At 44.0% G+C, this 15,200-nt stretch overlaps 1 protein-coding gene across 2 annotated transcripts; it reads right to left on the reverse strand.

Annotated features, from left to right (window-relative positions):
* Nucleotides 1-278: 278 nt before the first annotated feature.
* FAM162B (family with sequence similarity 162 member B) lies at nt 279-11,102 on the reverse strand. 2 transcript variants are annotated; one of them, XM_080664554.1, is made up of 4 exons: nt 10,673-11,102; nt 10,460-10,571; nt 6,585-6,693; nt 279-450 (listed from the first exon to the last, which is right to left on the reverse strand). In XM_080664554.1, exons 1-4 carry the CDS (start codon nt 10,842-10,844, stop codon nt 352-354), a joined length of 492 nt encoding a protein of 163 aa, XP_080520680.1. In that variant the 5' UTR covers nt 10,845-11,102; the 3' UTR covers nt 279-351. The 2 variants fall into 2 exon arrangements, with proteins under 2 accessions (XP_080520680.1, XP_080520681.1); XM_080664555.1 differs by lacking the exon at nt 279-450 and adding an exon at nt 3,802-4,547 and having other exon boundaries at nt 10,673-10,930.
* Nucleotides 11,103-15,200: the final 4,098 nt, after the last annotated feature.

Genomic DNA, 15,200 nt, shown 5'->3' on the forward strand with positions numbered 1-15,200 from the left:
TTGGCATTGTAAATAGTGCTGTTAATAATGCTACAGTGAACATAAGGGTGCGTGTATCTTTTCAAATTAGTGTTTTCATTTTCTTTGGTTAAATGTACAGCAGTAGAATTGCAGGGTCATATGGTAGTTCTATTTCTAATTTTTTGAAGAACTTCCATACTGTTTTCCAGAGTGGCTGTACCAATTTACAATCCCACCAACAGTGACCGAAGGTTCCCTTTTTTCCACATACTTGTCAACACTTGTCACCAAAAAAACCCACAAAACCTAAATATTTTGTCAAATATTCTATTTTTTATTGTTGCTGATAATAGTGATAATATTCTGATTAACACTTCATCACTTCGAGTATCATTTAGCCTTAGCCTGTGCAGCCAGCGCAGCTTCTTCACGCCACTTAGCTTTCTTTGCCAGGTTCCAACTTGTTAAAGATTCATGTCTTTGCACAGCCTGAAAAAAAAAGCAAAGCATTGTATCTGGAAAGAACTTGTATGTTAGACATATGGAAGAGGTTTTGTGAAAAGGAGAAAAGTAAAGTAAGACATCTGTCACAATGTCAGAAACGTGCCCCATCCTCTCTTGGTAAGCACATATATTTTGGATAAAAAGCAACAAAAATATTAGTTCAAAATAAATAAAGAGAAATGAAAAGAACTCAAAGGTATGAACTGGTGGGGAATGAGAAGTATTGAAAACAGGATAGAAGGAAATGGTTTCATTGTGGGGGTCATTAGGAAAAATACTGGCTTCAAAATATGTGGACTTGGAGTTTAATGTCTGTAACAACAGGCAAGTCCAGGATTTGGATCTTGGGCATAGAGTTGAGCTAGCAATAAAGAGTTGGAGTTATTAGGAAAAGGTATCCCTACGAAATTACTAAAACATGTCTCACCAGCCCTGGCCAGTTTGGCTCAGTTGGTAAAGCATCGGCCTGGGAACTGAAGGGTCCCGGGTTCAATTCTTGTCAAGAGCACATGCCCTTATTGCCGGCTCCATCCCCAGTAGGGGGCGTGCAGAAGGCAACCAATCAATGATTCTCATCATTGATGTTTTTATTTCTCTCTCCCTCTCCCTTCCTCTCTGAAGTCAATAAAAATAAATAAATAAATAAAACAGCTCTCACCAGCCAGAGAAATTAGCAAAGAAAGTAGACATTTATCTACTTGGCAAAAACTTATGGGGGTGTATCACCTGTGAAAAGAAGAGATAATCAGCATCATAATTAGGAAGTCAGAACTCAAGCTAGAAAATAGATCTGAGGAAATAATCGTCTAAATGCAGCACAGAGAGAGAAACCAAGATGGCGGCATAGGTAAACACCTGAAATTGCTGCCTCGCACAACCACTTCAAAACTACAACTAAAAGACAAAACGGACATCATCCAGAACCACAGGAAGGCTGGCTGAGTGGAAATTCTACAACTAGAAGGAAAGAGAAAAGCACACTGAGACTCAGAGGAGTTGCGGAAGTAAAGTGCAGAGGTGCGGAGGCGCGCGCGTGCGGAGAGGGCTGGCAACTGAGTACGTGGCTGGCTTTTTCAATCAGGAGGGAGAGACAAGCTCCTGACTGCTCTGAACTCCAGTTCCTGTTAAGACTCTGGGGACCCAGACTCATACGGGGAGAAACTGAACTATCTGGCAGCGGGCAGAACTCAAGGGTGGCTTTATCTCAGAGGTGTTTGCAGTGATTGCCTCGGGACACTGAGACCTGGGGGCCTCTTAGGGCAGGGCTGAGGATCAGCCATAGCTGTTTGATCTGCCCTGTTGATTCCCTGAGACCCTGCCTCCCAAACTGTGGGCAGAGGCTTTTGCATATGAATGGCCTGGCCCTCTTCAATCTAAAATTACCTAACAAACTGTAGCTGGGTCAGAGAGCCCCAGAACTTCCAAAAGAAGGCCCAAGGCCCCACAGCAGCTTGCATTGCTTCACAGCTGGGCCTCATCTGGGCACCTCCAAACCCCAAACGAAGAAGAGGAATCTGCAGATCTCTCCATAGCTCCTGCTGGGTGGCCTCAGGCAAAGGCTAAATTAGCACCTCCTTAGAGATCCAAGAGCCAGTGTACCCAGTGGTCAGAGTGGGACCATCCAGATTACAATTCCTCAGATCCATAAGGGACACACTCAGGGGGCAGACTCAGTGAGCACCAAAGCCCCACTGAAGCAAGTCTTGCCTCATGAGGGTGTCTCCAGCACAGAAGTTCTCCCAGAGTAGACACAGCTGATCCTCACAGCCAATTGGCCTGGAGGTCAATTCCTCCCAGTGATACCAACAACAATCAAGGCTTAACTACAACAAGACTGTGCACACAGCCCACAAGGGGTGCACCAAGAATGCCCACCTCAGATAACTGGGGAGGCTGAGCCACTGGGCCCTATAGGACACCTAGCACACAAAGCCACTCTATCAACTCAGGGAAGCAGCCAAAATGTGGAGACAAAGAAACAGGTCACAAATGAAAGAAATGGAGGAAAGCAAACTACTGGATATAGAGTTCAAAACCATGGTTATGCCCTAACTGGTTTGGTTCAGTGGATAGAGCGTCGGCCTGTGGACTGAAGGGTCCCAGGTTCGATTCCGGTCAAGGGCATGTACCTTGGTTGTGGGCGCATCCCCAGTAGGGAGTGTGCAGGAGGCAGCTGATCGATGATTCTCTCTCTTCGATGTTTCTGACTCTCTATCCCTCTCCCTTCCTCTCTGTAAAAAATCAATAAAATACATTAAAAAAAAGAAAACCATGGTTATAAGGTTTTTCAAGAATCTTCTGGAAACCACTGATAAATTCAGTGTGACCCTTGAGGATATGAAAAAGGACCAACTAGAAATTAAGCATACACTGACTGAAATAAAGAATAATATACAGAGGTCCAACAGCAGACTAGAGGATCACAAGAATCAAGTCAAAGATTTGAAATAAAAAGAAGCAAAAAACACCCAATCGGAAAAGCAAAAAGAAAAAGGAATCCAAAAATATGAAGATAGTGTACAACTTCAAGCGTACCAACATCCAAATTATGGGGGTACCAGAAGAAGAGAGAGAGCAAGATATTGAAAACCTATTGGAAGAAATAATGACAGAAAACTTCCCCCATCTGGTGAAAGAAATAGACTTACAAGTCCAGGAAATGCAGAGAACCCCAAACAAAAGGAATCCAAAGAGGACCACACCAAGACACATCATAATTAAAATGCCAAGAGCAAAAGACAGAATATTAAAAGCAGCAAGAGAAAAAGAGTTCCCTACAAGGGAGCACCCATAGGATTGTTAGCTGATTTCTCAATAGAAACCTTGCAGGCCAGAAGGGAGTGGCAAGAAATATTCAAAGTGATGAATAGCAAGAACCTACAACCAAGATTACTCTACCCAGCAAAACTATCATTCAGAATGGAAGGTCAGATAAAGAGCTTCACAGATAAGAAAAAGCTAAAGGAGTTCATCACTGCCAAACCAGTATTATATGAAATGCTGAAAGGTATTCTTTAAGAAGAGGAAGAAGAAGAAAAAGGTAAAGATAAAAATTATGAACAACAAATACATAATCTATCAACAAGTGAATCTAAAAATCAAGTGAATAAAAAATCTGATGAACAGAATAAACTTGTGAATATAATAGAATCAGGGGTATAGAAAGGGAGTGGACTGACAATTCTCAAGGGAAAAAGGGTGTGGGTGTGTGGGAAGAGAATGGACAAAAATCGTACACCTATGGATGAGGACAGTGGGGAGGGGGATAAGGGCAGAGGGGGGGTGGGGACCGGGTGGAGGAGAGCTATGGGGGGAAAAAAGAGGAACAACTGTAATAATCTGAACAATAAAGATTTATTTAAAAAAATAAATGCAGCACAGAGATAAAGATACAAAAAATATAATAAAGAAGTTAAGAGACATGGAAAATAGAATTAGAAGTTCCAACATACATTCATAATAGGTGGACTGAAAATAGATACACTGAGAGTAGGTGCTATATTTGAAGTTATGACAGCTTTTTCAGAAGTGAGAAAAGCTCTAGGTCCTCAGTTGATGAGCATGCAATGTTCTTAGCTGAATAAGTAACAGTTTGACATTGGTGGATGTCTGAGATGCATCACACAGTTAATATATCCAAAACAGAGGACTGCCATGTCTACAAGTTCTTTCCCCAGCCTTACACATCTCAGCAATGCATCATCATCCATCTAGTTGTTCAAGGCAGAAACCTGGGTTTTGGGTTTCTTCTATTTTTTCTCCTCTTCCCACTTTGAATTTACCAGAAAGTTCTCTTCTTTGTACCTCCTTAAATATATTCCAAATTGCTAACCTTTTCTCCAACTCCATCTGCCACAATCTTAGTTAAGGTACTAGCATTAGTGACTAAAAATTAAAAGCTGAATTGAAGCGAGGCAAAAGGGACAGCTGCGAGACCATTTTAGAAGATACAGCAATTAACTAGGCAACAGATGCTGGTTATCTCAGACCAGGGTGATATTAGGAGAGATGGTGAGGACTGGTCCAGTTGTGGATATATTTTAAAGTAGAGCCTGCAGGATTGATGACTTACTCATGAGCACCTGGAAAGATGATAAAATAGTGAGTACCGGGAGAGGCCATTAGAGATGGGGTGGTCAGTGAAACTTTCTCTAAGGAGAATGAGAAGAAGCCATCTATGGCAAGAACAGGGAAAGGAAGGAAAGCCTAGAGAATAGAGTTTGATGTATTAAAAACTAGGGGAAAAAAACAATGCAGATGGAGCATAATGAACAAAAAGAACATGGTATGAAACTGTGTGTGTGTGTGTGTGTGTGTGTGTGTGTGTGTGTGTGTGTGTGTGTCAAGTTCCAATCTGTTGTTTAGGAACGAGAAAATCATCAATGTGGTGGCCAGTCATTTTATCAAGGGTGGGTTGAAAACAAGAGATGACCAAATTTCTTCATTTCTATGTTTAAGTGTTCAGCCCTGCAAATATTTTAGAAATGTTCCATTTGATGAGAATAATTTCAAAGCATAAGTTTTTCCCAAGATAAAATAGTAGAAATGAATGGACATGAACATCAGTAAGCTTAGAGGCCCTAGTCTATATGTGAATTATTGGACTCAAATACTCTTGAAAACCTGGGACGTAAAGAAGAACAGAATCATAAGACGAGGCAAAATTGTTATTCTAAATTAGCATTCTTTAGGCATTGGCTAAACATGCTCAGAGAATGAAGATGTCTGGATCCAAGCAAACTATTCTGTGAGACGTGGCTGTCAAAATCTAGTTCCAACTCTCACTGTGCCAGTAAAACACGATGTTCATAAACAAGAAAGTTATGATCATGCTCTAATGGGCTTATTTTCAGGTGCCACCATGAAAAGAGACCCTAATAAACTAGAGGGTGTCCAGAGGAGAGCTCCACACAGAGGGAAGTTTTAGGGATGGAGTAATTCAGACTGGAGAAGACTCATAGGAATGTGTTAGATGTGTGGGGCTGCTCTTCGTGATAAAAAGTGATCAGCAGATGGGAGGATTTGGGGAAGCAAGGGACAAAATTAGCAAGTAATTAATTAGTTCTTAATTTCTCTCTAGAAACTACATATTGAAGATGGCAAGAAAAAGGCTCAGATACAGGATATAGACAAACTAGTCCCCCTTGGTGATCACTTCCAACTTTTGCATTTCTAGCTACTTCATGACTCTATACAATAGCCAACTGAGTCCAGTGTTTAAGGAATAATCTAGTCTGGATAACGTTCTTGTGAAGATTTTAACCAGATAATGTACTGTTCTGTTTTGTTTTTGTTTACCTTACAAATGGAAACAAGCTTTTGTCTCTCCTGCTCAGATAGTTAATTTGTTGACTCAAATTTCCATGAAGAAGTTTGTTTCCAGTATCCTATATAATAAAGAGCTAATATGCTAATGGTTGTCACACCATCGTGCCGTAACAACTGATCAGCAGCAGGCTGCGTGCGTGGCAGGTGCACGTGGGTGGGTGGGGCTGCATGCTCAGCGAGGCACATGTGGGTGGGCAGGGACTTGATGCTGTGTCCTTTTGGACAAAACCACAGCGGCTGCCTGAGGCTCAGGCAAGCCGTGGATGGCGGCTGCCGCTGCCCAGGGCCGGCCCGAGGCTCAGGCAAACTGCAGTGGCTGCGAGGGCCGAGGCTCAGGCAGCCATGTGGCTGGCAGTGGCAGCAGCACAGGGATGATGGGGGTGTCGCCTTCCCCTGATCGCCTGGTTGCTTCCCACAGAGGGAGGCCAGAGCCAGCAGCAGTGAGAGAGCGGTGCCTTCCCCTGATCGGCCACGGGGAGTGGGCCTAAGCCATCAGAAGGATATCCCCTGAGGGCTCCCGGACTGTGAGAGGGGGCAGGCCGGGCTGAGGGACCCCCTCAGTGTATGAATTTTCATGCACCGGGCCTCTAGTAGACAGATAAATGTGGATGGCTCAAAGTGTCTAAGACCAAATTATTCTTACATTGAACAGCAATAATCCCTAAATTGAGAACAAAGCTCATAAAATACCTTAAAATTTACAATCTATTTTTTCCCTATAGTTCGAAGTGAAAACGTGGTACTTCTTTCTTTTATTTTAAAGTCTACCTTTAACTTAAAGAGGTACTCACCCTTTTGGCTGATGCTATCACTGCAAAGCAGGCGATAATTGTGAGTCCAATCATTATGTAACAGGCTTTCACTCGAGCTTTGTTTCTTGCAGCATCTATCATTTCTCGCCTGCATTAAGATGACTATCTGTTAATTATATTAAAGCAATATGATTTTCCGATGGGGATAATAGACAATGAGTTGTAATGTAAACATTCCAAAAGATTTCCCTGGATGCAAATCTAGATCTGAAAGACTTCCAAATGCTATGTCACTGTCTTACCAATTTTAAGTTAACAGGTATTTATTTAGGTGTTAACTAATGTTAGCCACTAGAAGCCAAAATGTAATGTTTTGTTTCTAATTGCTCAAAATATAACTACTAGAGATTGTGGCCTGACTCTCCATCCTTTTGCTTTTTCCATTGGTGATGTGTGTGTGTGTGTATGTGTGTGTATGTGTGTATGTGTGTGTGTGTATGTGTGTGTATATATGTGTGTGTATGTGTATGTGTGTATGTGTGTGTGTGTATGTGTGTATGCATGTGCATGTGTGTATGTATGTATGTGTGTGTATGCATGTGTGTATGTATGTGTGTATGTATATATATGTGTGTGTATGTGTGTGTATGTGTGTGTGTGTAGGGGTGGGGGCAGGCAGAAAAGATAAGAATTAAAGTGTCTGTATGCCTGAGTCGTGTTCATTTGGTCCTTGTGTTATTAAGTAGTCTTTGTTTTCAGTTTTAAACAGACTGTTTTTTAAAACTCATTTTCATCGTTTTGTTTTTTTACTGGCCTCCCAATCTCTTCTTGCCACCTCCTATCCTGTCCCAAATTAAAGAGACTATGATACATTTTGTGAGGATGACTGTTATCATAATGTTATATTTTATATTTTTGGGAGAATAACTATAGAGGAAAGGTGTTTCCTTCATGGCTTTTGCATGACGTTTTCGAAAGAAATGATTAAAATCACAACAATTTGTCAAAGAAAAGAGAAAAGATATCTTCATTTCTTATTATCATTCTGAAATGTTATATGCTTACTTGAAAACTGAGTAGTCTTATTCATTAATAAAGTTTATGCAAGTTGTCCAAAACTTTAGATATACTACTCACAAAGTAGTGTTACAAAAGTAATCTTGCCTGTAGGCCTTTTATATAGAAATCAACTTTAACAATTCATAATAATATGAAATAGCAGTTTATAAATGCATTAAATTAAAAAGTGGTTCTTGAGAATGTATTCAATAGTATTCTTTCTTATATCTAACGCAGTTACATTAAAATTTTTCATGCAAACAAGATGTAGTTTCTCTTAAAAATGCAAAACTTTTCCCCTAGTTGAAAGAGCACAGAAAACCAATACCTCGCCTGTCAGCCTTAGATTGTAGGCAGATTAATATAAGTTTTAAGATGTTAGCTGCAAACAGGCGAATATAAGGACATTATTAGATTATATTTGTTGTTGACTGTAGTCCAGATGGAACCTAATAGATCGGATCTTTTTCATCCATTCATCTGACTTTCATCTACTATACCAAATTAGTTTAACTCTGAAGGAACAAGAAAAAGTACAGTTATTATTAAATATCATTAGTGTCTGGTACAAACGTGGTAATTATATGTCCCTTAAGAGCATAAAGAGTGAAAGCTGTTTACACTGGAAGTCTAACAGCAGAGGTGTGTCCCTCCTAAGGAACAAAACTTTTAAAAAACTATAGAAAATAGTAAAATGAAAACAATTCCAACATTTTCATGTTTCCAACCAAAAACTATAATACTTTTCATAGGCATCTTGTTCAAACTAAAATTTCCCTGTTTATAATACTACTTTAAACTGTGATCCTGGGGAAATGAAATTATTTCTGTAAAATGGGTCTCTTTGCACCTACAACTATTTTAATGCAATGCTGAGCTTAGAGTCCCTTGACAAGCATTAATTTACAATAACACCGGCTCTTTACATTCTTGATTACTTGTTGCAGCACTACAACTCAAAATCCGATAAATAAATAAATAAATAAATAAATAAATAAATAAATAAATAATAGGGTAATGTTTTAGATTTCCTGAAGCTAAATTATGCTTTGGCTGTCTGCAGTTCGGAGTATATAAATCTCAAAGAAAAGAAAATGTGTTTTATATTATTAAACAACGTCTCTTGCCGAAACCGGTTTGGCTCAGTGGATAGAACGTCGGCCTGCGGACTGAAGGGTCCCGGGTTCGATTCAGGTCAAGGGCATGTACCTTGGTTGCGGGCACATCCCCAGTGGGAGGTGTGCAGGAGGCAGCTGATCGATGTTTCTCTCTCATAGATGTTTCTAGCTCTTTATCCCTCTCCCTTCCTCTCTGTAAAAATATCAATAAAATATATTTAAAAAATAAAAAACGTCTCTGTGTAAAAATAAATGCTTAAAACATTTCAAATTCTATGTTATTTCAAATTCCAAGTCCATTCCTCATTAAATAACTTGACCCAAGCAAGGAATCTTTGAGAATTCATTATTGAGTGAACATATCCCAACACGTTTTATTTTTTCATTTGATTATCATGCTTTTGGTAACTAGTAAATTAACAAGCAATAAAAGTGTGGGTAATATGTGCAGAACAAGATGTAGGCCCAGGTTTCATTCTCTATTCTAACAGGCACTGAACATCTTGCATAAAGGTAATATACAGAACATCTAAAGTCCTTATTTGACATTATAGTTCTAGTCTATCTTCAAATCAGCTTAAAATATTAGATTGATTTTATTCTTAGTTTCCTTCTTTCCCTTTTTTACCCACTCCCTTGCAAAAATGCTGGGAAGATTTTGGGCTTTGCAGGGAGAATATTCGGTACAGCCCTGGCTGGTTTGGCTGGGTGGATAGAGCGTGGGCCTGCGGACTGAAAGGTCCCGAGTTGATTCCAGTCAAGGGCACATGCCCGGGTTGTGGGCTCCATCCCAGAGGGGGGGGGCGGGGGGGGGGGAGGCGTGAGGAAGTTGGTCAATGTTTCTCTCTCATCACTGATGTTTCCATCTCTCTCTCTCTCTCTCTCTCTCTCTCTCTCTCTCTCTCTCTCTCTCTCTCTCTCTCTCCCTTCCTCTCTGAAATCAACAAAAGTATTTTTGAAAAAAGAAAATAAACTGATTATATATATATATATATATATATATATATATATATATATATATATATATATAAAGAATACTTTTTACAGGTTACATTTACCCTGGGGGTGAGGTTGTCAGCTTGTTTTGTCATTTACCGAAGCTTCTTGGTGGGTTTGGGACGGCGCACAGGCCAGCGATGCTCAGGGGGGTCCTAGCCTGACTACACCCGCTGCTCAGAGGGGTGCAGAGCCACCACTACGCCACTACGCCAGGCGTCTCCCACCCAGAAAGGGAAGTCGCGCGGATGCTGCTTCTTCCCGGAGATTCTCCAGCCAGCACCCGGGCCATGATCCTTCCTTGAGTTTGGCAGGGAGCCGCCAGCCGCCTGGACCCGGGAGCCCGGGAGCCACCAGGGGTGCCCGCGAGGACTCGCCTCCTGTTGGGCCTCAAAGCTCCACTGCCTCAGGGCTGGAGCTCGCTGGGGGCGGGGGTCTGAGCTTGGGGAGGTCCCCACTAACTCCTGGGTTTTCACCCAGCTTCTGCAATCTCTGTAAACTTAGCTGCCCACCTACAGTCAAGAAACCTGACATCTAGCCGCGTGTGTGTGTGTGTGTGTGTGTGTGTGTGTGTAAATGCTTGAGGTGGTGGGTGTTGGTGTAAAGCACTGTGCACTGCGATCGCCTCCGCCCGGGTGCGCCCACGTCGGGGAGTGGATGGACCCCGCACCCTCGAGGCCCGGCCGCCGGACGGCTTCCCCCGACGCGGGAAACACGACCCGCGGCACCGAACACACTCACGGGATCAGAGGCGGAATGTCCTCCATCGCTTTGAAGCGCCCGGTCCACAGCAGGATTTTCTTGTCGAATTGCGAAGGCTTGTGCTCGGCGGGGACCCTGTGAACCTTCCCTGCTGCCAAAGAGAGAGCCACGCACCGCGGGTCAGCGCGCGCCTGCACCCCCAGCCCCGGCCGCAGCTCTCTCCCTCCCCAGCCATCCCCCCCTCTGACTCACCCGGACCCTGGGGCCCAGAGCCGCCGGGGGTCCCGCCGCTAGAGAATCGGGGGAGACCCTGGGGCCGGAGAAGCGCGACCGACCGTCGGGCCGCTTCTCGAGGGGTCCCCGGGGCGCAGCGGAGGATGCGCCCCGGACGGAGGCGCAGGAGGCTCCCGGCGGTCGCGAGCATCGTGCGCCCTGCTCCCCGCCTGCATCTGCGGGTCTAGCCTGAGTGCCAGCTCCCGCACCCGGTCCCCCCTCCCCGCGGCGCTCCCTGGGGAGCCGGACGCAGCTGGAGCCTCTGACGCGCGTCCTCTGGGCTCGCAGTCCCCGCCCCCGGCGGCGACCCGGCCCGGGCGGTGCGACCCGAAGCGCACATTCCCGCTGCAGACGCCCCCAGGGAGCAGCCTGCCTCCGAAGGCTCTCAGCGCGGAGTTTCCTGCGGCTCATTTTACAGGCACGCATTTCTCTGTATTTGAGTAGAAACGTGTTTCCACCCGGTTTTCACCCTTTGGTTCCACGTTTTGGTTTCCAAGAGAATAAATCTACCCCCCACCCCCCTTCAAGTGCAGGACACTTCAAATGTTTACCAAATATGTGTAAGGGCATCGAAAACTTCTGATTTTGCAATGAGTTGCTCACCCCACCCTCCACTCCCAGGCTTTTCCTTTTCTTTAGGCAAAACCACCCCAGTTGTTGCAAAGTTTTCCTCCACCTCTTCATTTCTTAGTAAGACCACAGACTCTCCAAACTCTCTTCAAAATGAGTCTTTTACCTTCCACCATCTTCCCTCTGCAAAAAGCAGGGAGAATCGGAGGCTCTCTGGGGTCCAAATGGGAGCAGGGACTCGGAAAAGCGCTGCAGGAAAGCGGTGTGCTCTGGAGGAATTTACTCATATTCCAGGGACAGCAGACCCAGCCCCTCCGCAGACCAGACGCAGACCAGACGCAGACCAGGCCCGGCTCGCCCTCCTCTTGGTCAGTTTCTGAGATCCTTTCATAACTAGACATTGCCTCACCCTTTCACTTGGATCTCCAGATTTTCTTTTTTCTTGGTAACTAGATTGTCAGGCTCCTGAAGGCAAGATATCTGCACTTCCAAATGTCTTTCCCATAAGGGTATTTAACAAAAGAAGACAGAGTCATATCTCTGTAAAGAAATATGCATTTAGAGGAATCATTGCAGAAAGAATATGGGCTTTGCCCAGCTGGCCTGACTCAGTGGTTGAGTGTCAACCTATGAACCAGGAGGTCATGGTTTGATTCCTGGTCAGGGCATATGCCCAGGTTGCAGGCTCGGGGGCATGCAGGAAGCAGCCGATCAATGACTCTCTCATCATTGATGTTTCTATCTCTCTCTCCCTCTCCTTTCCTCTCTGATATATATACTGCGTGGACAGATTATTATGATCTCTGAATGCATAATAATCTGGCCACTCATTGTATATCCTATATAATAAAAGGCTAATATGCAAATTGTCCCTTCAACCAGGAGTTCGACCAGCAGGCAGGCTGGCCAACCGCCCATGTCCCCTCCCCCTGGCCAGGCTGGCCAGTCCCCACCCATGCACGAATTCATGCACCGGGCCTCTAATATATATACTGTATACACTGAGTGGCCAGATTATTATGCGTTCAGAGATCATAATAATCTGGCCACTCAGTATATATTTTAAAAGAACATGGGCTTTGTCTTCATACCAAGGTTTAAACCCCTGATTTTTGAGTTAAGAGTTGTACAATCATGTGCAAATCATTTAAGTCATTACTCTTGGTCTCATTTGTGAAACAAGGATTTCTATCTCTCGAGTTCATTCTTGCCATGACTACAAAAAACCTACTATATCCGGCCACCTCTGAGAGCTGGAGAGAACAGTGAACAATGTCAGTAGGGATCAGTAGGAAGAAGAAAAAAAAAACCGGATTAAAAAAGAAAAGGATGCAGGGCTGGGGTGGAAGCTATTTAGAAAGGATGAGTAGGGACACCCCTCTAACATGTGCCTGGCACAAAACAGCACTTCAAAAAAAAGTTATGGTTTCGTTCTGTTCACATTTTTTGTTTAATCCCACAACAAAAAGGCATTTTAATTCATGAAATCTCCTGTAAGGATTCTGCCTTATTCACCACTATGTCCCCAGGAGATAGCTGAAAATTTGGCATTTAGTAGATACTAAATAAGTATTTGTTGAATAAATGAATTCATGCATGCAAGTCTTCAGAAGCCTCCATCTGGGCTAGTTTAAGGGAAGACTAAAATGTGTGATGTGCTACACACGAACTGAGTGAATGCATGAACGGAGTGAATTTCTGCCTGGTGAAGAATGCTGCCGTACGTAATATTTTATTGTCTCAGGAGTATGCTACTTGACAATGCTCCCGTTATTCAATTGTGTTTTTTCTTTTAATATTTTATTTTTTGTCATGTCATTGAAAAGTAATAGCCAAAGAGCTAGAGAAAAACATCTCTGCCAAACCACCAATCATTGATAGTTCACCAAGGAATATGAAATTAGCTAAATAAGTTTATTTCCCTGGAGAGAACAGAATGTCAGGCAACTACACAGGATTTTCTATCTCAAGTTTCCTAGCATTGCAGGACAGGCAAGAGAATAAGGGCTTATGTCATGAGAGAAAGAACAATTTCCACTCTCTATTCCTGATGGGATTAAAATATCACTATTTGGCAGTGTTCCGCATAAAAAAATTACTTCCAGATGCATGAGAGATGTTTTCTTTGGTTCTAGAACTGGAACAAATAATAATATTATGAAAGACTCAAATCAACTTCTAATATAAAAAAAAGCTAATTGTCTCCCTCCCTCATTCCCTCCCTCCCTCCATCCCTTCCTTCTTTCCTCCCTTCCTCCCTCCCTTCCTTCCTTCCTTCCTTCCTTCCTTCCTTCCTTCCTTCCTTCCTTCCTTCCTTCCTTCCTTCCTTCCTTCCTTCCGGGATAGCATTGAGTGTCCCCTATGTGCTGGGCCATTGTTCTAGGGCCAGGGGTGGGCAAACTTTTTGACTCGAGGGCCACAATGGGTTCTTAAACTGGACCTGAGGGCGGGAACAAAGCATGGATGGAGTGTTTGTGTGAACTAATATAAATTCAAAGTAAAGGAGTGGAGGGGAGAGCAAGAGAACCCTCCGCTCTTTCGGATCCGTGGGCCGGATAGAACAGCCGAACGGGCCGGATCCGGCCCGCGGGCCGTAGTTTGCCCACGGCTGTTCTAGGCTCTGAGGTTACAGCAGGTAAACACACAAAAATCTTTGCCCCTCACGAAGTTTATTAATCCACGGTATTTTCAGTTTAACCATTCCCTACTGTATTGTTTTTCAGCCCTACGGCTCATCTGACTTGTATATGGTATTTTCAGTTTTGTTCCTTCAAGCTTTGTTTTTGATTAGTATGGTTTATGCTTCCATTTCTTACAGTTAGTTACTGCCTAAGATATACTGTTATAACTAGGAATATATTTTAAATAAAGTCATTATGTAGGCTGAGTGGAAAGTGTGGATCATTTTCAAGCTATTCCTATTTTTTATTTTTAAAAGCTACTGTGAATGGCAGGAAATGCAAAGATTGCTACGGAGTCTCCCTGGGATATTCCCTCATCAGGAAATGCCTGCTCTTAAAGGAGGGGCTGGGGGGGACCTGAACTAACTTGTTTCCCAAACCCTGAGTAGTCGCTCTGTAGGGAAAGTTTTAAAATGACAGTTTACCTGCAGACACAGCTCACAGTGGTCACCAGTGCTTCGGGCAACTTTATTAGTGGGTGGTCGAGGTGAGGGCCAGTTACTCACTAGGTGCTAAGCATAGGCTTTGTACACCAGCAAAAGCTCATCATGACATCTCCAAAACCATGAATGAGCTCCTACATCAGTTTTCCATGCTATTCTCTTAATTACCATTTTCATTGCTGTAGTTCAGTCTTTTATTTTCTCTCAACCATCTATATATATAAAACCCTAATATGCAAATAGACCGAACAGCAGAACAATCGAACAACCGGGCGCTATGACGTGCGCTGACCACCAGGGGGTGCGTGCGGAACATAGCGGCATTGGCAGCAGGCAGCAGAGCACAGAACATGGCGGGCATTGGCTGTGGCGGGATGGTGGAGCAGGTGAGGGGGGGTGCCAGACCAAGGCGGGGTGCCAGTTGTAGTCATCCGGTGAGCCTCTGGTGGTTACTGAAAAGTCTTTGCTTCTGCATGCTGCGATCCCACTGAGTGCTTGCAACTGCTGCTGGTACTGGAGCCGTCGCTGACAACCACTGCTTCTGCTGGCCCCAATCGCTCTGTGCTGTCAGCGCGTGCGAGTGGCGGCTGCTGGCCCCAATTGTTCCTCAGGAGCAGCCTCCCCCTGCTCCTGAGGGGCGATCAGGGCCGGCAGCCACCTCTTGCACCCACTGCCATGATGGCTTGCTTGCACCCACTGCTGGCACTGGAGCTGTTGCTTGCACCCACTGCCAGTGCCCAGTGCTGGTCCTGATTGCTCAGAGCTGTCAGCGGGTGCAAGCGGCAGCTGCTGGTTCCGATTGCCTCTGAGGAC

Source organism: Plecotus auritus (genome assembly GCF_963455305.1).
Source record: "Plecotus auritus genome assembly, chromosome: 4".
Taxonomy (NCBI): domain Eukaryota; kingdom Metazoa; phylum Chordata; class Mammalia; order Chiroptera; family Vespertilionidae; genus Plecotus; species Plecotus auritus.

Bases quoted from the DNA above. Each gene is read 5' to 3' on its own strand.
- FAM162B (XM_080664554.1), bottom strand. From the start codon at position 10,844: ATGCTCGCGACCGCCGGGAGCCTCCTGCGCCTCCGTCCGGGGCGCATC. The intron at 6,694-10,459 runs GTGAGTGTGTTC...ATCTTAATGCAG, and splicing joins GACATTCCGCCTCTGATCCC to GCGAGAAATGATAGATGCTG. The intron at 451-6,584 runs GTGAGTACCTCT...TTTTTTTTTCAG, and splicing joins TGATAGCATCAGCCAAAAGG to GCTGTGCAAAGACATGAATC.